This window comes from Hippoglossus stenolepis, chromosome 14 (assembly GCF_022539355.2).
Source record: "Hippoglossus stenolepis isolate QCI-W04-F060 chromosome 14, HSTE1.2, whole genome shotgun sequence".
Lineage (NCBI taxonomy): Eukaryota > Metazoa > Chordata > Actinopteri > Pleuronectiformes > Pleuronectidae > Hippoglossus > Hippoglossus stenolepis.
The window spans coordinates 18,984,682-19,009,471 of NC_061496.1; the positions used below are offsets into that span (position 1 = coordinate 18,984,682).

At 41.1% G+C, this 24,790-nt stretch overlaps 1 protein-coding gene across 1 annotated transcript; it reads left to right on the forward strand.

The window, feature by feature from the left end:
* The first annotated feature begins 17,930 nt into the window (after positions 1 to 17,930).
* tmem161a (transmembrane protein 161A) lies at positions 17,931 to 24,790 on the forward strand. The gene is made up of 11 exons (XM_047343132.1): positions 17,931 to 18,082; positions 18,562 to 18,665; positions 18,759 to 18,842; positions 19,529 to 19,620; positions 19,840 to 19,996; positions 20,470 to 20,685; positions 20,837 to 20,980; positions 21,101 to 21,214; positions 21,369 to 21,543; positions 21,696 to 21,792; positions 21,957 to 24,790. Exons 1-11 carry the CDS (start codon positions 18,080 to 18,082, stop codon positions 22,259 to 22,261), a joined length of 1,491 nt encoding a protein of 496 aa, XP_047199088.1. The 5' UTR covers positions 17,931 to 18,079; the 3' UTR covers positions 22,262 to 24,790.

A 24,790-nucleotide genomic window follows, 5' to 3' on the forward strand; every position in this document is an offset into this window, starting at 1 on the left:
ATCCATCCATCCGCTCCGGCGGCTCCCCTTCTCTGCCCGTCCCCGGTGTGGCGGCTCAGCCCCGGCGCGATGGTAGCAGAATTAGTTTATACATTCGGTTCTCTAGCTTTATGATATTACAAAACTCATACAGCTAGATAACCAAAGAGAAAAACTAACCCACGTCTCTTAAAGGGGCCGCCGCTGGAGCAGCTGGTGTTGTGGTCACATGGAGCCATTGCACTCCGCCAGCATGCGCACCTCTCTCTCTCTCTCTCTCTCTCTCTCTCTCTCTCTCTCTCTCTCTCTCTCTCTCTCTCTCTCTCCCTCTCTCTCCCTCCCTCTCCCTCTCCCTCCCTCTACCTCTCCCGCTCTCTCTCTTCTTCTCTCCCTGTCCCACTGTCTCTATCTCCTCCAATATACACACGTAACCGCGCGCATGCACGAAGCAGGTTCTAGTTAACGTCATAGTCAAGGCAATAGCCTGTTTATGGTTGTCTTTTACGCACAGGGTTTCATTGGCACGCGTCTTTTATGCCAACCACGTCATCAGAACAGCATTGAAGTCTATGGGCAGTGGTGTAAAAAATGATGTGCAATAGCCTGGACCCATCAGCATGAGCATGAAAAACAGCAGTAATGGAGAAGATGTGGATTCACGCCATCATCTCTAAAAAATAAAAAAAAAAGCCTGTGAACTTCCCTCCAACAGGAACATCTGCAGGGTGAAGTCATCCAGCTGCAGGAGCAGTGATGACACATCCACCCGTCCTCCACTCACAGGCTCACCTAGGCCCCACTGCCCCTAACAACCCTGACATGGCCTGCATCTAATGTATAACACTGTATCACGGACCGTATTATAAGTCATACGCTGAGGGGGAAAGACAGTGTCATGGCTGCTTCCACTGTTTCCTTGAAAGAACAATACAGCTGCTCACAGACACTGTTGTTTTAAATGCCAGCTTACATCGACCCACTTCGGGAACGTACCCCATTGTTTCTGCGTTGAGTGAATTAATCCATGAATTGTTTGAAAGCATGACAAACTACCACGGGCCTATATATAGCCTATATGTGTCGCACAGTGCAGCAGGAGGGCTAAATGTCAACGACATGATCTAGTGGAACAAGTCCAGCCTCCCTGGATGTCACTGTGCACTTTGGATTAGTTGGTGACAAGCTGAAAAGTTGAGGGAGGACAAGCTGGCCTTTACAATCCGCTGTAATCATCTCAAACATGGTCATTGCTCCATTCCATAAAATATGTTTTTAGCGTTTGAATCTTAACTTTGCAGCATTAAAACGCTGTAGATTAAAGATACAGCTCAAGAATAAAGTAATTTTTTATCTTTCTAAACTATTATTTGTTTTGGCACAATTACTATGTTAACGAGTTGCTGAGAGCAAATTAAGTCAGATTACTTAACATACAATGTTTTTTTAGTTCATAATTGTTCTAAAAATGTTGCTTAAAAACGACATGTTCTATTCAATACCCACTGGGACACACGAATTTAGAATAAATATACAGTGTACTCACACGTTCAGTCTATTTAGAAACTGCAGTTCCCATAGTCTGATTGTGCTTCGATATTAAATGGGACAAAATCATTTTGTTTTTATCCAGCGGGACTGTCATATTCTTCCAGGCTCAGTCCAGGTTAGGAGCCTCTGTCCCCGGCTCGCTCCAGCCGCGCGTGGTGCTCCCTGTCCTCGACCATATTGCGAACACAAAGCCCATTTTTACGCACAGCAATATCGGTGTGTGTGTGCGCGTATCCGTGAGGAATAAGCCGGGAATAACATCAGACACTGCAGCAAAGCCAGAGGAAGAGAAAATGTGCGTGAGGAGAAGGCGCGTCGGGCTGCACGAGTGTCAGATGTGGGGCGCAGGAGGCGGAGGGCCGCCCCGGGGGCCTCGGGGTCACACTGATGAGGGGAACTCACGGTGCCCTCACTGAATCACGCATGTTCATTGGCACACAGATCGGAACATGTGATATGGGTCCACATGACGGACACGCGCAACAATTTCGAGACTTAATGATGGATCCACAAAGACGTCACGATACAAGGTTTTAAAAGGTGACAAACGGATCCACCACCATAAACAAACATCTCCTACGTTCCTGTTGGAACCCGATGTGAGGTATCATGCCCCCTCTAGGTCCACTGTCATGGTCTCCAGAGGTCATCCAACAAGGTGAAGAATAATTTAATTTCTCCATCCACAAGAAAACATCCAACACGTCTTAATCACCACCAGCACTGTACAATAGCCTCCACGATATAGGCCTAATAATATTCAGATCAACAATAACCACATTAACTTGGTGCTATAAGCGGAGATACAGAGTGTATTCAGGCCTTTGTTAATGCATCACACAATGTTTAAGGAGTTACTGACAATAAGCCACACGTCTCTCAGCCACACCCTGTCCGCATGAATAAGCACACAAAGTTTGTTGACCTGAAGAAACAAATAATGAACAATGACAGCACTGCAGGTCCGGTTACAACAGTAACAGTAAGGGTTGGTTTTATGACGAACACTTACTATTCAAAATATCAACCATCTTATTTATTTATATATTATATATTATAAATAAAAAACAATTTATCCCATTATTTGGTGTAAATATGTTTCTGCTTTATTCTTAAGTCTTCTAAAAGCATATTATTTGTGTTTTAATAATAGAAATTTCCGGGAGATGATTATCAAGTCTTATTAATAAAATATGTTTTTTATTGTCTTAATAATAAAATGTACACAATGGCTACAACTATTTATGTACATTATAATTTAGAAAGAATTAGCCTGCAGCACTTCATGCATTCGAAAAAGCCTTAGGTGTGTTAACTCGTCATCTTTAGCTGCTCGTGTAGAATAAAGTTCACACTGTGTGCTACAATTTTATTGTCCATCGTGGATTTTATACGAAATGACGAGTCTCTCTATTTCCACTGTGTGTGTGTGTGTGTGTGCGTCCGTCTGGTACTTTTTTTACCCATTAGAATTTTAATCAGTTCTGCAGGTTTACTGTAGGAGGTCTGGATACAAAGGAAGGTTTTTGCAATGAGGAGGGAATATTATTGAGAAATTATTGCCTCAAACTCCAAACTTAGGCACAAGGAAAATTATCCCTAAATCCATTATTTTAAAGTCTTCAGGAGTCTTATTTTAGAAAATAAAGGCTAAACATTTTTCATTTTCGTTTCATACAATTTTCAAACTGCTGGACTTCCATTAAATGCTCTCACTGCATGATACTGACATTGCTTTTATTTTGTAGAAAACAGCGATTAACTGAGGTAGAAAACATTTAAAAAATATAATAATTTATAAATGTCTCTTCTTAAGTAGAAAAAGAAAAATCATTAGATGTAAAGACGTTTCTTTGAATATTTGTAAAGGTCAAATATATGTGTGTGTGTGTGTGGGTGCATGCATGTGAGCGCGTGTAAAATAATTGTACTGTATGTACATTAATGCTGATTGACTCTGGGTCCTCTCATCAGCCTCACGTGTATTCATGCGAACACGCCCCCTGGCTGCGTCACGTCCTGTCAGACGTACAGTAGCTACTGAGGTGAGCAGTGACAATAACGAGCTCAACATTCTGTTCTGTTCTGTTCTGTTCTCGTTCATTCCGGTTTACTTCCCTTTTGCTTCTTAGGATAAATGACTGTTCATTCACATCTCAGAAATAAAATGTCAGCCACCTTATGATTCTTTCACCAGCCGCCCTGTTTTATTGATATTGTTTGCTAAATACTGTGATTCACTGTGGGGATCAGAGGAAATCAAGGGTGTATTCAAATTCAAATTCCGGTCACTTTTGTTTAAGTCAAAGTAAAATCCAAACTAAGATGATACCCACGTGCAGAGACTAAAGATTTGTTTTATAACTTCTTCAGTCTGAAGAACTATAATTATACATTAAGAAGCAGTTATATTAGATTCTGTTTGTATATTTGATTCGTGTGAGAACCAGCGGCGGAGACGGAAGTTCAGCACTTGCAGTGAAAAGCACGGTCTCTGTCCTTGGTGCTGAATCCACAGCGCTGGTTTGAAGTTAAAGGGCGTCAAGAGAAACGCTTTTATAGAGTATATAGTTTGTTCAGGTCAATCTAATTCCACTAAAGTCTTATACAATGTATTGAATCGCAATGGGAAATTAAACCTGATTTAAAAGCCTTAAACCTTGATAAAGTCATTTTCATATTCTGTAAGAGAAGTTGCCAAAATTTAACAGAGCGCGTGAAGCAGAACCTACATGTTACTTTTACTGAAGTAATAAAATAAACCACAGTGTGAGTGACCATCCAATAGACTTCAAGAAGTAAAGGTGTTTTTTCCCCCATAACTGGGACAATAAACAGATACATAAAACATTCTATAATATTAATGTAAATATTACATTAAATCAGCCCAGTTTTTTTTAAATCAAATTCTATTATTTTATCATTCTGACATTAGTTATATTTATAACACAACTATGTGTGTACTCAAGTTGATGTGAGTTACATTTTAAAATACAGCTTATTGGCTCTAGAATGAATATAATGCCAAATATGTTTTAGATTTTTATAACATGTGAAATTGTGTATTTTTATTATAACGTACAATTTACAGTAGGCCTACACCTGTTGCACTGTAAGAAAGAAAGAAAGAAAGAAAGAAAGAAAGAAAGAAAGAAAGAAAGAAAGAAAGTCTATTTATTTAAAGTTATAATGCAACTTTGTTGGATTTATTTTGTTTATCAATAATAATCTAAATCATAATAATGTAACTCAATATTACCATCATATTAAATTCTAAATATTAGACTTTGAAAAAGAAAACATATACAAAAATGTATTTTTGACGGTGGATAAAAAAATAATCTCTCATTCATGTAAATGTAAATCCTACAAAATAATCCCAGTAGAAGTTGTCTGTCTGCCTTCAGAGCAGGTTTGTACAAAAGTAAACGAATAGAAGTGATGAATAAAAGTTGTAGGTTTCCAAGAATTTGTTAGCTAACTATTGTGTCGAGCTGCAAGGGCCTGATTAATTAATTTCACACTCTAGCTCCGGAGAAGTTTTTCCCACAAACAAGTGACTAAAGAGAGAGAGAGAGAGAGAGAGAGAGAGAGAGAGAGAGAGAGAGAGAGAGAGAGAGAGAGAGAGAGAGAGGGTGAGAGGAAAAAAAACGCCCAAAGAAAGAAAGAAAGAAAAGAAAAGAAAAGAAAAGAAAAAAAGTCAACATCAAGTTCAACAACGTGCTGGTGCTCATTAGCATCACAATGGTGTCTGGGAGCACACAAGTCTTTTTAACAAGAGGCTCTGGCGTCAAGTCCCTCCACCTCCCAGCCGAGGGGAGATTTTCCCAGGCTCTGCTGACAATCACACAACTGTTTGCTCTCTAAACGCAGCTCTGGGGCCACTCAGCCCGCCTCGCCTCCCTCAATGGACGCTCCAGAGTGGGATGGAGCAGCCTGCTGCCACTCAGCCACTGTCTAACTGCTATTTTACTTGAACCATTATGTCAGCTTTAATTGAAATGTATATTATTCCTTTTACAAGACTTTTATTAACATATTACATTACATTACATTATACTATATTATATTATATTATATTATATTATATTATATTATATTATATTATATTATATTATATTATATTATATTATATTATATTATATTATATTATATTATATTATATTTGGAAATACGCTATGGCAGCTGATTCACATTTCTCATAGCCTTAAGGTTAAGGTTAAAACCATAACAAATCCATAAATTATTAATACAAATAAAAACACATACTTACGGGTCATAAACTTCGAGTAAATCCCACATCTCCAGTTCAAGTCCACTCAGTATTTTTACGCAACTTTCTACCAAACAAAAAAAGCCCAAAGTCCTGGGAGGAAGCCAGCGAGCCAGTCACGCCAAGTCTTATTTCAGTCTGAGAGTAAAAACTATACAGTTCTCTCTGATCCATGTGTGTTTTTTAAAAAACACTGCTGTTACTCCTGCTCTACTGACCAAAAAACCGGCCGAGGCCGAGGAGAGACCGCTGCCAGCTTCCTGCATCCTCACACCTCCACAGCAGCACAGGATGACAGTGTGCGCCGAGCTGCTGCGACGCTGGTCCCCTGCTCTCTCTTCTCTCTCTCTCTCTCTCTCTCTCTCTCTCTCTCTCTCTCTCTCTCTCTCTCTCTCTCTCTCTCTCTCTCTCTCTCTCTCACGCACACACGCACACCCACACGCACACACCCACACACACGCTCTGTGGACGACGTGCACAGAAGCCCAAACATTTAACCATTGTGAACCGGTGCCTATTGTTCGGTTTGAATGACGCGTCTCCCTCTTTTCCTCAGCATCTATTCTGGCAGCATCTGATGGAGATGGGTGGAGGGAGCTGCGCAGCCCGGTGTGGCTGAGGAAGGGTGGAGGAGGGCACCACCGAGCTCCTTTGGGAGACGGACGCAGCAGACCCAAAAACTTAGATTCACCACCAGGCAGCTCAAAGGCTCGACGCCATATGATGTCAGCGCGCGTCATGGCAGCGTGCTGCGGTGCCATAGAAAAGATACCTTCACTCCTCATCCTCCGCCTGCTCCATCGCCCCTCTGTCTCCCCACGGTCAGCCGGCAGCAGAGGGAGCCACACTGAGCTGTGAGCTCCAGACGTGCACCTCTGCTTCACCGAGGCACCTGTGTGACCAGCTCGCGGGAGGAGCCGGAGCCAGACCGAGGCACGAGCCAGCACCGACTAGAGACTCAAATGTTGTAGTTTCCATAAGGCTCGACTGCAGGAGAGATGCGTAAAAGAGAGGCGGTGCAGGAGAGCTGGAGACGGTGTGAGAGCTGGAGACGGTGTGAGAGCTGGAGACGGTGTGAGAGCTGGAGACGGTGTGAGAGCTGGAGACGGTGTGAGAGCTGGAGACGGTGTGAGAGCTGGAGACGGTGTGAGAGCAGCCGCGGTGTGAGAGCATCAGTGGTGTGCGAGGTGGTGCTGCCGCAGCATCAGCAGCGCCAACACGCGCACACGCTTCCTCGGGGCTCCTGCGGGTCACGTTGTTTTACGTGTTGCGACGTCTCCTTCCTCCCTGTGCGTAACCGAGCGCACGGCCGTGTGCCAAACATCAACCCCAGTGCGGAGTTACACCCTCTGAATTCGCTCCGTAACATCAGAAATGCAGAGCGTGTGCGCACGGACGAGAGTCACCGGTGCGCGCCGCAAAACTGTCCCCGGTAATGAACGTGATTGTTTGCGTGCTGACGTCAGGCGCACGGATAGGTTATTCCAGATATGTTATCCAATACGAGCGCGTGGGATGCGGAGGCTCGTTCATGGGGTCTCATCCAGACTGATGTTAGAAGACGTTACTGCTGCTACTGCTGCTGAGCGCACAGGCATAACAGTCCATGGCAATATGATCATTAAGATTATTATTATACCTTTTAAGAAGAAATAAAATATGTCCCCACCAGATATGTTTTTTGAATCTTTTTAGAAATTTCCAAATAAAATCGTGTGTGTGTGTGTGTGGTGAGTGATAGGATACGTAACAGGATACTTAAGAATAAAGGGTCACAGTTTGTCTTTTGGTTTTATATAATCTTGTGTTATTATTACTTACATTATATGTTCATGTATTTTCATCAATTATTATTATTATTATTATTATTATACAGGCCCACAGTGTACGTTGGTGGATAATGTACAATCCAGTCTTCCACACAGAATTAAATAAAGGTTACATTTTTTACTATTCGGGGAATTTGTGAATAAAGTGTTTTTATAAAAAACAAACATATGTTGCTGTATTTCTATAGCCCCACATGTGCCTCATATTCTCTATAAACTAGGGATAACCTAGCTCAGATATTATGTATTAAATTTGTCCTGCTGAGAGTCCTAAATTGTATAATGTCATAAATGAATTCTATAGACGGGCCTTCCTTACATGTGCTGATCATTCAAACAGCTCTGATTGCTTCCCTTAATTTACCTACAACGCCTTTTACGAGGTTTTTAACACGAGGAATATCAATGGAGGTAACGGCAGAGCATGTTGTATGATGTAGAAACTCCACGCGACAGAGGACAAACTGTAAAGATCACCAGACACAGACTATTCCAGCCAAACAGCGACATCTATCGGCTGAAAGGCGGCGAGGGCGCTCGGGCCTGTGCGAGGTGTGTTCGGCCTAAATCCTCAACACGAAACTAACTCAACTCTCAAACTCACTACGGCATAAAATCTAATAACACCAATATTATATAAATACAACATGTATGATTTTACAGTCGAATATATAACGATCATTTGACTCTTCAGATGGATAAACATGCATGTGATGCGTGAGGCCTTTTCTCTTTTTAAATTCAAACAGATTTGCAGAAATACTGATGAGATTTGAAAATACTAAGTTTAATAATGAGCCTATAATGATAATGGAGGTGTATAAAGATGAATATTTCATCTCGAGGCCCTTGTATGAGTGAACGGTATCGAACAACAGCTCGCTACAGGCCGACATGACGCTGCAGAGGAGAAGGCGTCATTGTACCATTGTACAATTTTGCCGATAAACACGTGATTATCCTCATAATAATAACGATTTGCAGAAACATAAATATGAGTGAAGAAAACAGAAGTATGTCTTTACCCTACGACCAGTAAAATAAATACCGAGATGTACGTGATGTAGAAAATATCATGAGTGGTAGAGTGGTACAGAATTCTATGAATAGACTTTGTAATGATACTATTATGGGATGTTTTGGCTTTATAGAAATAACGGAGGTAATATTGTGGCTTTTACTATACATCATGCGTGAGAGCGTTTGTATTTATGAAAGGTAATGAATGACACAGGAAGTGCTGAATAAATTCATAACAGGCTGCAAAAGTACAATAACGATTTACAGAAATTTCTGAATTGTAAAAATTGAAAACTGAAATTGCTCTATTTTATTGAGATTTGTTTGAATAATATCGCCAGTATTTTAATTAAGAGTTAATGAAGAAACGTGGACCATTATCTTAAAATAATTTGGGTTTATTTAAACCCCTTAATGAATAAATCTACATTTCAGGACAGTAGATAAATACATAGCCTGATTCCCTAAAGCGTATAGTGTTCAACTTATCTAATTAAATTTAATACAAGTTGACTTTTTTGCAGCAAAAGACAAACACGTTTTTCATCTTTGATGTACAATTAGTCGTTAATCACGTGGTTACACAAAGAGTGTGTTGAAAATACATTGTCCTGTGTACAATCTTTGAAAAATACGATTTTGAGAAACATTTTGGTCTTTAAATGCAATAAAACACTTCAACCAAATACACTGCATCAAACGTAGCTCGTGGACATCCAGAGAACAAAGAGCACGAGGTTTATGAAATGTGTTTCTTAAATTAATATAACAAGTCATTCATTGATTTCGTTTGATTTTTGTTTCTATAAAAATGACTTGGAACCATGTGCCCTCTCTGTTTAAGACATCAAAAAACGTTAAATCCAATTCTTTCTAATTTATCTCAATCTATTGGACGTCTGATGATTTTATTACCAATTGGAAATTTTACTCTTTTATAAAAGTGAGAAAATAATATTTCTAACACATTTTTTTCAGTTTTGAAATAAAAAATAAAAAACTTCTGTATCTGACATGCAAACATTTAGATTAAACTAAATGGTGTGTATCACTGCACACATACACACATACACACATATACCACAGTGGCAGAAATGCACAAATCCTGCTTCTCTTCCTTCAAAGTGCCTCCACAATAAATCACTTCATTTGTGTCACATTCGTATGACTGTTGTGTGTCGTCACGCTGCCGAGCCATGTTCCCTTCAATTGTTAATAACTGTCCAATTCAAGTGGCCACTTCTGGGAATTGTAATGGCCGCTCTTCAAAGAGGCTTGACCTGATGCCGGGACATGAAGGTGTCAGAGGTCACACATGAGGACCAACAGGGAGCAAATATTTGTCCTGCCCTCGGTCGTGCCCCCCAATCAGCACCTAAGTATCCTACTTCAGTTAATTCCAATAAATTCAGAGATCGTTGAGTATTTTAAAATCTTCAAATAAATAAGTCCTCGAAACAAATTTTGGCGAAAACCAAAACTTTCCATTGTGAGCTATTATAAAATTCCACAAATATGTATTATCCTAATTATTTTTGTATTACACTATAAAAGGTAACACTTATGATTACTTACATTACATTAGTGCTCTTTACTTATTTGTCGCTATCCAGTTGAATCAACTCATGTAATGCGACTAAAGTACTTGTTTTGCCTAAAAGACGTTTAAAACTATTTTCACTTGGGTGAACTGGACTGCGTTCCCTGAGTAAATGAGAGCTTATATCCTTATATCTGTGGAAAATGTTGAACTCGTCTATTTAATCTTATACATAGTCAGAAAAGAAAAGAGCAACATTTTGAAACATCGAGCGAAGCAGCATCGAGCGAAGCAGCATCTCTCTGAGCGCTCTAATCTGAAATGTGAATATCTTGCTGTATTCACACGACTGATAACATCATACATCTGTTATGAGTCAATGAATGAGAAGTCTGATTGGTTCTCAGTCCTATAGAGTCATGTGCTGTATAGCTTTGCAGCAACTCACATATCATGGTTGTGGGAGAATTATTCATTGAGAAGAAAACACATTTGCCATTCTAGACAATTTTAAAAAATGGAAACAAATATTACAGTAACTGCAATATATTTTCATATGATGTTACACCTCAATTTTTTTCTATTACAGCCCCAATTCCTACAAAAGCGAATGCCGCGAAGTGCTGCAGTTAGATTCCTGAACCGGTGAGGAATAAAACTCTAATATACATAAACTGTCGATTCGCTTAGCAGAAATCATCAACTGGTCTTATGTAGAGGCTTTTCAAGAGAACGACATGTTGGCCTATCAGGAAAACCTGGAATAAAATCACACTCCAGTCTCCAGAATCATAAGAGATGATCAGAGACCCTCCGCCGTGCAGTAAATATCTAACTCTCAGTTTAGAGCCTGCAGGTGGAGGCAGGAGACAAGTGGCATCTCAATAACAACATCAACAATGATCCCATCCAGAAAACCAAAAAGGGCAGATCAAGAAACATTCGCAAAAATTGACTAAATCAATAAAATTATTCTAATAGATTAATCTCAGTTAGTCAAGAGCAGCTAAACAAACTTCCACTTTTCAATCAGAATAAAATAAACTTCAAAATTGAAATTCTATAACCACTTTCGATCACTGTCCCAACTACAAACTATCAACTTACATTACGGCAGCGTCTTCTGCTCCGTCCTGTGCTGAGCGAGTGAGAGATGTTGGTCCATTCCCCAGCATGTGAACACAGACTGGTGTTCCTCCTGCTTGCCTGGTTTAATTGGGAACAGGCGGAGGTTTATGCTAATGAGCGCTGACATCAGTCTTAACAGCCTCCTCTTGATAAAGGAGAGGAGCAAAGGGCCAAAGTCGCGCCTCTTTTCCCAGGCAATTCCATCGGTCAAGTTCAAGCTCAGCGCCGACGTGCACAATTGTCATTCAAAACATAATAATGCACGGAGGGAAATCACTGGGGGGGAGGAGAGAGGCCTGCAAACACATTTAGCTTCACATGTGAAACTGTTGGAATCAGTTGAATCAGTTTCAACATACGAGGTTGTATTCTCTAAAACAAGATGACAGGATAAAGCCACAGTTGGACGCAGTTTCACTTGTGTTTGGGATTTTCCATGAAAAAAATTCTGGAGGAAGTCACTTCACCAGCTTTTACTTTTAATCAGATAAATGAACACAGAAATGTTTGAGTTCATTCTAAAGCGTGGTCAAATTATTTCTTACTTTTCTCACTATCACTTTTCAGGGTTTGAGAGTTTTGGTGAAAACTGGTGAAATGTTGAAGTCACAGTTGTGTTGCCTGTTGTCAAAAAGCACCATTTGAGCTGCAGAGTCTTAGAATGACATGATATGAGCATTGAGCAACGTGAGAATGATGAGTAAAAGACATCGCTTTATATATTTCCTTTAAATAAAAAGTCTATAGCCTCGTATATAACGTTGTCTGGGACGGTGTCTTCTTTTAAGTCTCAGCTAAAAACATGCTTTCTTTGGAAGGCATATTGTTGAATTTACTATTATCATATTTTACATTATTTACTTCCTTCTATATTTTAACAATGTTTTCCTGTTGTGTAGTACATTGTAACTTGTGTTAAGTTATTATTATTATTATTATTATTATATCTGCACAGATCTAGATGAAGAATAAATGAGATTTATAAGGGTGTGAGATAAATGGGGGAGAGATTGTGTAAAAGAGGCTGCCACTTGATGTTGCTGATATTTAGTGTAAATGTAAATTTCTGCAAACATAGTTTCAATAGGCACAAAAAGATTAGAGAAAATTTCATAAAATATATCCTATTAAGTGCCAAATTACACTTATATTCTTATATCCTTATGTATATCTGCATATCTGCATGTGTGCATGTACATCACCCATCTGTGCAGGCTGGCCAGTGGATCAGCCGTGGGATCGTACCAGGAGCACAAACACTACGTTTGTGTAATTACAGTATAAGTGAGCAATCATTCGTGTCGTCGTGATCCAGAATCTGTGTGAGGACGAGACAAAGTAGCAGCTTAACAAGTTACAGCAGAATCAGGCCGAACTAATGCTCCATGTGTTTGAATAGGATCCGGGAGTGAGCTCATAGACCTAATGTCGGAACCAGTGGGCACTGTGGCTGTTTGGCTGGTTTTGTGGTTGAGGCCAGCATGAAAGAAAAACTACAGCAGATGTTACATTTATGTGTTTTGTTAAATCAAGGCCATGACACAAGGTCCGCCCAGGTCCACCGGTCCTCGTAGATTCAATCAAGCTGCACCAAATGTCACACACTCATATCAGTTCCATAAATGTGCCTGGTTCTTTTCATAAGATCCATGGATTTTTGTTTTACCTGTTTGTTCCTGAGTCTTTTTTTTTTTTTTTCCTTTCTGATTTTTTATTTTCACTGTATAAAAACATCTGTCCTGGATAATAATGTCCTGTTAGAAGAGGTGAGACCATTACGGGACAGAGGGCAATGGATGAGGGTAGAGGCAAAGATGTGTATGGGTAGTGTCGGTTGAGTTTGAACATGTGCTTGGAAGAGAGTAAACCTGAAGGGAGTTTGTAAATTTGGAGGAAAGAGTTATATATAATATAATAAAATGTTGTCAAAACTTTAACGTGTATATGTTTAACTTTGGCCAATAAACATTAAGTTGACAAAAAAAAAGAAAAAAGATACATGAATTATTCCCTGGGGAAATTGACGTTAAAAAAAGTAAAGAAATATTCCTCCAGTAGTTTTTGTGTAATCTTGTTCACAAACCAACAGACAGGGGTAAAAACATAACCTCCTTGGTGCAGGTAATGATAAAGGCAGGTGCAGGATAGTCATACTTCTCTAGATTACAGTATCAGTCTATTCTATCTTTGAATGGACTTTGACATGGTGGTTATTGCCTTTTTTACAGTAGAACAATTCAAACACAATGTGTTGAATATTATTGCAATGACTAAAAGACAATCAACAAGACACATACCAGGCTATGTGAGTGACACCTGCTATTTGACGGAAGAGAATTACCACATTCATCTCCTGTACATCATGTCTGACATTCACAACCATGATGTTTGATTTGATTGTGCAAAGACAGTAAAGATAATAAAGAGCGATCAGGGGAAAAGATGGTGAATCACCACAGCATCGACTTTACAGGCTCTTCCCATCCAGTCTCTTCCCGGTGATATACAGTATGTCCATGTCTGGTAATTAACAGTCATGAGTCACTCGTCCTATAAATAAATCCCCTGTGACAAAGCAAATCTAACCCTCCGTAGCTGGTTCCCACAGCTCCCCCCCACACTGCAGAGGAGGCAGCATTTAGGAATGAGACAAAAAGGAAAAGAGCGGGGAAAATGAAGGGAGGAAAAAAAAAACTTGGCGGTATGGGAGTTTCCTTTGACGGGGCACCATTGCAACATTTGCATATATTCAAATTGGGCAATGAATACCATGCACAGGGCGGCAAACAAAGACAGGCCAATGGGAGGCCTGCGTCCCTGCTGCGGGCTCAGAAGCAGCCGCCAGTATCCCAGCAGCACCCTGGGAGGGAGACAGGGAAGTGGTGTGGGAACCGGGAGGCCCCCGAGCCGCGCAGAGGGAGGGGAGCCACTTGTATTCCGCGGTGAATTAGCATTTTATTTGTGTCCATTTTCCTCAGTAATTTCTGCCACGCCACTTCAGCTACAGATGGCTAACATGGCAGAGGGATTAGCATTTGTGTAAAAGATGATAATGATGGAAGAGTTTTTCCACCCAGACAGAGACGTTTCTTCTCACAGTGTCAAAGGCGTTTTAGAGGTTGGGCAAATGTACATTTCAGAGTCCTTTTGCTGTTTGTCTCTCTGGCTGATGTTGGCCTTTAAAAAAAGTTAATGTTAGAGGATGCTATGGCACTGAGTAAAACAGAACGTATTTCTCTGTACACGAAGAGGTCATTAAATGATCAGTCCATGTAGAGTATAATGTTTGTGTATTTATCTTCAGCAGCATCGAGAGCAGGATAAACAAGCACCTTCGTTCCACCCTTAAAGGTAATATGCAAAAATAATGATTAAAGCCAGATCACTTCATTTCCCCTCAGAATTGCAGCCACTAATTGCCTCGGGGTAAAGACCAGAGTTGCATCAACACACTCGCAGAGATCAAACCACCACACAGAGTATTGATACGGAGCTAAACAACTCATTTTATGTTGTTCGTGTTTACAGATGCCTGCCCAGCGGTGCGTACTGCTTGCCCACCAGAGATGCTGCTGCCTCGTCGCACAAAGCTCTGTTTGATTAAACTCGCAGCTCTCACTGAAATGTCACGGCCGCCTGCGCAAATTCAGGGGGCAAAGGATCAGACACATCTTCAGCAGAAGGGGTGCCACCAATTAGCAGGGAAAAAATGGGAATTCAATCAAACTCGGGCAGACCACCCAAATAACATGGGCGCACGCACATGCTAAACACAGATTTGAATGCGGTGAATGGTTTTGGTAAGAGATCTTCGGAGAGCGTGCTGCTGGAAACACTCGGCACTGTTGGAGGCACATGGGGCCTCCGCATTGTGCAGAGGATGAGCTGACATTATAATGCATGTACACAGTGTGCATGTGTTTGCGTGTGTGTGTGTGTGTGTGTGTGTGTGTGTGTGTGTGTGCGTGTGTGTGTGTGCAGACAATCATTCTCATTCTGATTGACCAAGCATACCACACATGCAGGATGCACCAACGCACCCTGAGCCGTCGTCCTTCTCCCACATTACTCCCCAAACACCTCATGGCTTATTATAATCTGCGGCTAAGACATCATCTTAATGCATTTAACAAATTACAAAGGTATCGCTTTGTTTTATACAGCACACGCTTTGCCAAACCTGTTGTTGTTGTAAAGCTCTCTCCCACATTTTTATCCATCTTAATAGAAAAATAATGCTTCAATACATTTTTACATCAAAATACTGCCCTCCTCTTCTTTCCTCCTCTCCCTGGTGTCTGTGTGCCTTAATTCCTGAGTGGAGAGAAGAGACTTTAAACCCAGCAATTTGCATAATGTTTGTTTTCATCCAATGAAATGTTAAGATACGTGGTGGTGGGAGCATAAAACGTGGAGATTATCATTAGCAGGGCGTTCAGGGGTGTTGAGAAAGAACAAGGAACTAAGTTGGATATAATCTTACATTTTAATTAGAGAAGAGGAGCAGGGGGAGCAGACTTTTAAATTAAAACTGCTGAACTAGTTTCCTACTAGATATTGTATTCTTTTTCTATTTGAGCAGAATAGATATGCCTGACCTAAAAGACACATATTTTGACCCCTGTCCACCTTCAAAAACATCTAAATGGGCCCATGAATGTCAGAATTGGACCGTAGAGCAATGGAGGAAGGTGGAATCATCTGATGGATCCAGTTTTTTCTTGACATCTTGTGCACGGCTGGGTCTGTGAAGATTGTTTACCTGGGAAATAAATGGCACCAGGATGGATTATGGGAAGAAGGCAAGGCAGCGGAGGCAATCTGATGATGGGAGATGAAGAGATGAAACCTTGGGTCCTAGCGTTCATGTGGATGTTACTTTTACTCTTTCAGCAGGATAATGTGCACTGCTCAAAACCTGTTCAGGAATAGTTCAAGGTGTTGACTTTGCCATCAAATTACCCAGATCTCAATCGGACCGAACTGGGCTGGAAAAGTGTGCCCAATTCATGGATATCCTACATAACAATATATAGAGACAGACCTTTAAGTATTAGATCCTAAAGACAAGGTGCCATATCAGGAAACCTTCTAGGTTTGGTGCAGTCTATGCATCAGAGCTGATTTGACAGCACGAGGAAATCTACACAATATTACGCAGGTTGTTTAAATTGGGCTGCGGGATGATAAAACAATATAAATATATATCGCAATATAACTTTCATAAATAGCAATGTAGCAATGGCTCAATCTAATCTACATGATCGTTATGTATTATGTAAGTACAGTAAGAGGAGGTATAATGTATAATTGATCTATCTAAGATTTGTAAAATGCTTTGCTCAAGTGTCATTCTCTGTCCACAAAGAAGAGTTTTAAACCTTCGCTCAGGAACAAAAGTCAGTCTTTAAACTTAAAGACTAAAAGAAATAATAATGTGACATTAATCATGATAATTATTGATACTGGCAGCCTACCAGCGTTGCTGGATGGGAAATGTTGAAGATCAAAATTATCGTAATTTGAGGGAAACAACAAGAGTAGGAATGGGATGCTCAACACCTATGTTTTGAAGCTTTGTCGAGATTCCAAAGCTCAGTTGTTTTGAAACACTACTCCGATATGTGGTTAAAAACCGTCATGTGACCGTGGTGACACTTCGGTGCATCACACCGTACTCACAAGCATGATTGGCTGGAAAGACGACACATGAGAAGAGATGTGTAAACACAGAAATTATCAATATTCTACTATTCAGATTACAACTGATAATACTAAGTGTCAAAAAATGTATAAATTATCTTACATCATGGACATTTTGGCATTGTTGATCATACATCGTACAGAGGGTACAATCATTGTACAAATATGATAATTATCGCACATCTGGCAACACTGTAGCCTACGCTGATAGAGGCACAAAGGTGTTTGTAGTTGTAGTGGTGGAAAAGTAGTATAAGGTACTATATGTTAGTTACCCGCCCACTGATATTCTTCCTTAACCAATCCTAATTTTTCACCCAATCAAAGGAGGGAGCTGATGTTGGTGATGGTAGCTCATTACTTGTCTTAGCCAATAACTAATAATGTGCTTTGACTCATGCTTCTTAGTTAGTAGCAATAGACCCTTTTCCCAGCAGCCATTTTGTGATAAGCAACTCCTGTGTTTACTGACTATTTCATGTCGAAATGGCTGTTGTGAAAAAGGTGATTAGTAACAAAAGCCTAATCTAACTTATAGCCTCCTTATTAAACAAAATATGGAAAAATACTGTAAGTAATAGTTTTGCAATTAAAACTGATGTAAAATTCAAAAAGTATTATTTATAATATTCAACACAACACTTACTGAGCTTGAGTTCTCAATCAGATCAATGTAATGTTAAAGTGTAACTCTCACAGAAGGTACTTATAATTACAGCAGTAGAGTAAACCCACCACACACAGATTCACAAAATCTAAACCTTCAAGTAAAACCCAGGCGACTGAAAATACTCTAAAGCACAGTACTTCAGTAACGTGGCTACTTCCTCACCTCCCACCTCAGGGTTGTACAGCAGGAGTTATAAACAGTCTGTGGTTTCAGCTGACGTTTCACAGAGATTCACAGAGTTTCCCCCGGAGCCCCTGAACGCAGCGCGTGACTCCGGTAGTACATCCGGGACACTGCTCGGCTTCACATGTGTGTTGGTGCAGCTGTCAGCTGGAGAAGAGGAGCTGCTGAGCTCGGTTCGGCTCGAAACGCGTCTCTCCGCAGAGGAAATGGTAAAAAAAACCCGCATCCTGCTACACCCGCATGCTGTCACCAGTGTCAACACTCTGCTGTTTAATCCACCAACGAGCTCATTTAGCTCATTTAGCTCATTTAGCCCGTGTGGCTAACTGCAGTCAGAGCTTGTGTGCTAATGCTAGGTCGCTAGCTCACGCCTGCAGCAGTGACAGGTGGTGAAGTTTAGCTGCAACACATTCTCTATTCGAGGTTATTTAACGTGTTAGCTCACTCTCGTTAGCTTTTAAACTCCTTCATTTAAACGAGTGCATTTTAAAAAGTGAGTTAGCTTAAATGGAGCTAAGTCCACGTCCTGCTGGAACTTTCTTGTGTCTTGTGCTGAGTCGACACATTATAGTGTCATGATGACAGACTGCCACAGTTGTAGACAAGGCTGTCCTGCTGGGTGATGCATTACTGACACACCCACACACGCACAGATGGAGCTTCTCATGTTCGGTGTTTCCTCTGACAGGCTCTGGTGGGGATTCAGCTCGTGGTCAGCTTGCTGGCTGCCAGCATCATGCAGAAGATGGCTCCACACTGCTCTTTTGCACGTTGGCTCCTCTGCAACGGCAGGTACTGTCTCTCCTATAATCCGATTTATGCACCTCTATACACGTTGTGTGCCGTGCCCTGTTTATTTACATGTGGTCGCTGTTTTTCTTCCAGCTTGTTCCGGTTCAAACACCCTTCAGAAGGAGAGCTGTGCGCGCTGGCCGGAAAGCAGATGCCCAAACAGAACAGGAGAGACAGGTGGGAGTTGGGGCAAAGTCACATTAATGCAACACCTCGTTCAGACCTGGCATTTATATCCATCCTGAGAGACCTGCTCTCAAATAGCCTGCGCCAAGTCCATGTGTGAACAAACCCTAATGTGTCCTCAATTCATATCGAGATCTGATCACTCAAACCACTTTCAAGGTGGTCTGGGATGTGGCCACTTTCTTTTAGCTGTGTGAACACACACATGTCCTGGTTCCTGCTTTCTCAGCTCACCTTCTCTGACCTGCTGCAGTTTCTCTATGAATCAAACGTATTTTTCCTCCTTTCAGTGTCCTTAAATTCATTTTAATTTGTGGCCACCACCACGTTGTCAACACTGACCACCACATAATGATTTCTATATTTTATTTACAAAAAAGTCAAATCTACCTATCCGGTGTAGCAGAATGATGCGCTCTGCATTGATTCATTAGCCCTTCCTCGTGTGCTTTAGGGCCTAGAGGAAGATATCTTAAAAAAACTCCCATTTATTGTTCTTTGTGCTCTTTGAAATAAAGGTGCATAGTTGTACTTCACTGTCACTTAACCTCTGAGCTAAATGCCCACTCCAGTCAGACTAGCAAGTTTCTCTCTTAGTTTTTATTCCTCATTAAACACCATAACAAATGTGTATTTGTTTCTAACACGACCACATGTTCTCTTTGTGTTATTTCCAGACGGCAGAATGGAGAAAGCAAGCCTCTCACTGTGCCCAAAGACATTGACCTTCACCTGGAAAAAGCTCCAGTTAACGTCATTGACGCTCTTGGTAAAACAAACACTTCTCTGTCGACACTATAGTGACATTGTGCAAGTTCAAACAGTGCTTAGGCTCAGCTGTAGGCTCACAAGCAACCCAATTTACATTTGAAATATTTTAATTTTTATGATCCCTCCATCAAAGCAATGAATGAAATCTAATTTATATCAACAGCTAGAGCCCAAAGAAGAATACTAATGTTCTTTCTGTCCTTGTTTCTACTCTCAGTGCTGCGCTTCTTCCTGGAATATCAGTGGCTGGTAGATTTTGCCGTCTATGCGATGGGTGTCTTCCTGTTCACCGAGTGTTACTACAATGTGGTGGATGCCAGCAAGGAGGTCAATATTGGAGCTCTCTGGTGTGTCCTGACTGTTCTCTTCAGTGTGTATCCTTCAACTGCCAAGCAATCGCATATCACAAGTTAGCAGACACATCTTAAAACGTCCAGACTGAGAACGTACCAATCTTATTTCAAAGCTACAGTCTCAAACTTCGTCCATGATCAAATGGCAAAGATGATGAATGATCTAGTCACATTTGCAAAATTGTAACCTTTTATTATCAGGGTCCATGTTTTCTTTTAATATTTCTAGATGTTTACATTAAGTTTTAAGTTAGCATGTTTTTCCCGTGTCTGCGTGAGTTTTGTCCAGATACTCGAGCTTCCACCCACAGTCTGAAGACTCTAAATTGACTCGTAGGTGTGAATGTGAGTGTGTATGATTGTTTTTTTCTGTTTGTTGGCCCTGTGATACGCTGGTGACTTGTCCTGGACCCCGCTTCTTTCCCAATGTCAGCTGGGTTCTGCTCCTCACTATCTGTCCTTACCATAGTTTGTCCTTAATGTGCAACACTCAGAAAGACCCTTCACACTATGATGAGTCACTATTTCCGCTCTGAAGAAGGCGGCGAGCGATCCGTGTGCCTCGCCTTTGGTTTTCTGTCTCTGCTCGTGGCCATGCTGGTGCTGGTGGTCAGAGAGGATTACCTGGAGTTCGGCCTGGAGTCTGGCTTTTCCAACCTCTTTGACAACTTGGAAGTCTTCGCCAAACAGCAGGGCTACGCTGACTGGTCGTAAGTGCAAATCCAACCAGTGACTGAAACGCTGCTTTGTAAAGCTGAATATCAGACCCACCACTTTAGCTTAGTTCAATGCGTGGGGCAGCGACAGACTGTACTTGATGTATCTCTGTTAGCTAACTGTTGGATGTTGTTTTGACACCAGAATCCCAGTGACGAAGCTGACAGTGAAGCTGGGTCTCGCCGCTGTCTGTGCTTACATCGGTGCTCTGCTGGCTTTCCCCGGACTGCGAATGGCTCAGACTCATCTTGATGCTGTAAAGATGAACTCAGGCCGACCATTCATCCAGTAGGACACCATAAATTCACACTGCAGAAAACTGTTCTCCATACCTTTTTTTTATAAAAATAAAAAAAATACATTAGCAGTATTTAGCTCTCTCAGTGGTGTCCCTAATATTTCCCACAGGATTCTGCTGCAGATAAGTTTCCTGTCTCCTGTCATTGTGTTGATTCTCTGGGTGAAACCCATTGCAAGAGACTTCCTGGCCAACGCACCCATGGGGAAGACCTCTATCACAATGTGAGTGCAGATATACATGTGCTTATTTTACCCACTGCAAGCATCATAAATTCTCTAAACTAAAACAGCTATCAAGAAATGCAATGTTACACCCAAACTGTCTAGTGGGGATCTGGCTTACGCTGACCTTTGTTGCTCTGATCCTCTCTTGCAGAGTTCCCAGTGAATTATTCGACAGCGTGCGTCTGTGGATCATCGTGGTGCTGTGTGTGCTGCGCTTAGCACTGACTCGCTACCACCTGCAGGCCTACCTCAACCTGGCTCAGAAGTGGGTGGAGCAGATGAAGAAGGAAGCAGGACGCATCGCTGCCATTGACATTCAGAAGAAGGTCAGAACCAATATTCATGTTTTATGTAATAAATGAGCCATAAACAACTAAATTTCAACAATGGAGAGTTGACTTTTTGGTTTACTTCCGAGTTCAGATTTTCAAACTCTGTAACTTCCTGTAATGATTCAAGTCAACATGTTGTTTTTCAGGTTACACGTGTGTTTTGCTATCTGACTGTCATCACTCTCCAGTATCTGGTTCCTATTTTTCTCATCCTGTTTTCCGCACTGTCACTCAAGGCACTAGGTAAGTGAAAGGCCCACACCACCATCACCACAACCACTGTATTAATCTAAGATCCTCTGTTTGTTGAATATGAAGCTAGGAGCCCACTAGCTTAAATAGCCGAAATGGCTACTGCTTCAGACCAAATCTAGTCTATAGTAACTGATCTTTTATGACCCCTTCAGGGGACTTCTCTTGGGGAACGGCTGCAGAAGACACCCCCGGGGTCACACCGGCCCTGCTGATGCCCACAGCGGCACCTGTGCTCCCTGGCAGTCTTGATGAAGATGAAGAGGGGGTAGAGGACATGGACGAAGACATCCAGGCCACAGTAGCTCACCTGTCGGCGACCTTCACAGCGCTGCGGTCTGTCCTCACTCCACTTTTCTTCAGAGGCTTCTTCGCCTTCCTCACCTGGTGGGTGGCGGCCTGTCAGGTCATCAGCTCTCTGTTTGGCATCTACTTCCACCAGTACCTCATGCAGAACTAAGCGAGGAGGTCAGAGCGCCATGCTGCTGTACCTGCAATGCAACCATAGCCCTAAGCTATTTGTACTGTTGCATTGTATTGATGCTGCAGAGGTGGGACATTTCATTAAAACACACAACTAGAGACAGAATGCTCCAGGTTTTTGGATGAAAGAAGAACCGATCAAGGTTTGTTGAGGGAAAAAACGGTAGTGGGCACTGTCTGCTGCAAATGACTTTAAATGACCAGCATAGTACTGGTATCAATAACACCAATATACAGACAGAACTGGAGCCTGTATCAGGAAGCAGGGTAACTTAGTCTGGCTTTCTTTGGGTTTCCTGGCTTTACTCTGTCTGAACAAAAGTGTCACAGAGCTGGATAACAACTGGCTCACTTCCCTGAGTTGACGGGTCCACCATGAGCATGTTCATACAACTTACAGCTGTGGGAAAACCAGACTATTGCAGTAGAACTACATAATGCTCAGTGAAGTGAAATATAAACAACAAAAATCTGAGAATACTTGTGACTGATTTAGAAAACTATCAAACTATTCCAATGGACTCTAGAAAACCAGAGTCCTGTGGAATCACACCAGCAGGTGATGTCTGGCAAGATGTTGACAATCTGACCCATGAGCACTCAGCAGTCATTACTATATTATTACATGAGTACTTAGTACTTCGAACTTGGCCTTCATTTCATTATCAACTAAACGCGTGTAATGCTTTGTCCACACACAATATTTTCTGAACCACACTATATACACACAAGACAATACCAGCCACGCCACATTTTAGCTGCTGATATCTCCCAGTTTTCCCAGTGACATCACCATCACATTAACCATGCAGCATAGGTTGTCGTGGTGATCCATTCCAGTTAAAAGTGAGCCTGTTTCATGATATCAAGAAATTCAGAGTTAAATGGATAATTGAAGTCAATCATTATCTACTCACCACTTTGTCGATGGAGGGAAGGGTGAAGTGTTTGAGTCCACAAACCACTTTAGAGTGTAAGGGGTAAACTTTGTTGCAGCAGAATCCTACAATAGAAGTCAATGGTGAGTCCTTCTTCAGACGTAATAAAAACAGAAAATACATAACATGTTGCCTCCTTACTGCTTGTGTGGTGTCATCCAAGTGTCAGCAGGCCCTGACATTCATATTCGACGAGGCCATTAACACCATGTTTAATGCATAAAAGTCCACAGGAAGTAGCTAAGCTAGCGGCCATAGCAACACGATGGTGTGTCCGGGGGTCTGTGGTTGCACTTCGTAGGAAGATATCGGCTAAAAGCACGTTACCTTGTTTCGAGTCTAATACACTTTGGACTCAGACACTTGCGGCATGTTATGTTTTTTCTGTTTTATTACGTCTGAAGAAAGTCTCACCATTGACTAAAATTGTATTGTATCTGCTGCAACAAAGTTTGCCCCTGAGACTCCAGTAGTGTTTTGCGGACTCAAACACTTTTCACCCACCCCTCCATCAGAATAGTGGCGAGTAGATAATGAGTGAATTTTCCTTTTTCCGGTGAACTATCCATTTAAGCCCTAAGACAGCCGACTAACCCTCTAGTCTTACTTTGTGATCATCTTCCAGTTACTTCAATAAAACATTTTCTGCAATTTATCAGACATATCTATGCCAGTGTTCCCCACATTGTTCTTACGAGAACATTAAATGCTGCATTTTAGATATTTAATAATACCAGGTCGAGCGTTAGTGTTTGTCCCAGTGTAGATGAGACACTTTATTTTTATTTTATCTTAAAGGGATGTTTAGTCTCCTTTTTAAGGAACCGATTCAAGCGTGCTAAATGTTTGTTTTTTTTATTATCTTTTTCTGCTTTTACTGTTTTAGTTGTGACGAAGTAGTTAATCTCCGATCCAGCCTATTGAATTAAACACCGCTGAACATGCATCAGTGAAAACTGAACTTGAACGGTTGCTTTTCTATAACAAGTCTCCTTTTGATATCCTAAGTGCCTGGGAGTTGAGGGATTTTGAGTCGTCTTTTAAAATCTCCTTCCTCCATGTTGAGATATATAAATATATATATATATATAATGAGAATGAATACAATCTGTTGATGGATGAAATTTAACACTCCTGACCCATTTTTTTTATTTCTCATTTTCAAACAATATTCACTGGCAACATTTGTAGTTGCAGTGACTTCATTAGCTGAATTTACTTTTAGTTTTTATTGCCAATCAGTCGTGTACATGTCGCAGTCAATCTAAATTAGTTTTGCATTAGTGTGTTGTATTTATTTATTTATGATACATTAACTTCTGTTGTTTAGAAAAGATACAGATGTTTGAACTCTTATGTTTGTGGCACGTTTTTTGGTTTTGTGTGTTTTTGTTGTAGGTAGCTTATTTGAATTGAACGCTCTGAAATCATCATACTGTGAAGGTCAAAGGAAAAAGTTGCTTCTTTTTTAAAAATATTTTTCTGAATGCATGGTGTGCAAACGTTTGGCTGTAACCTGAACAATTTAAGTTTTGTTTGTATGGCTTAATAAAAAAACGTTATGATCA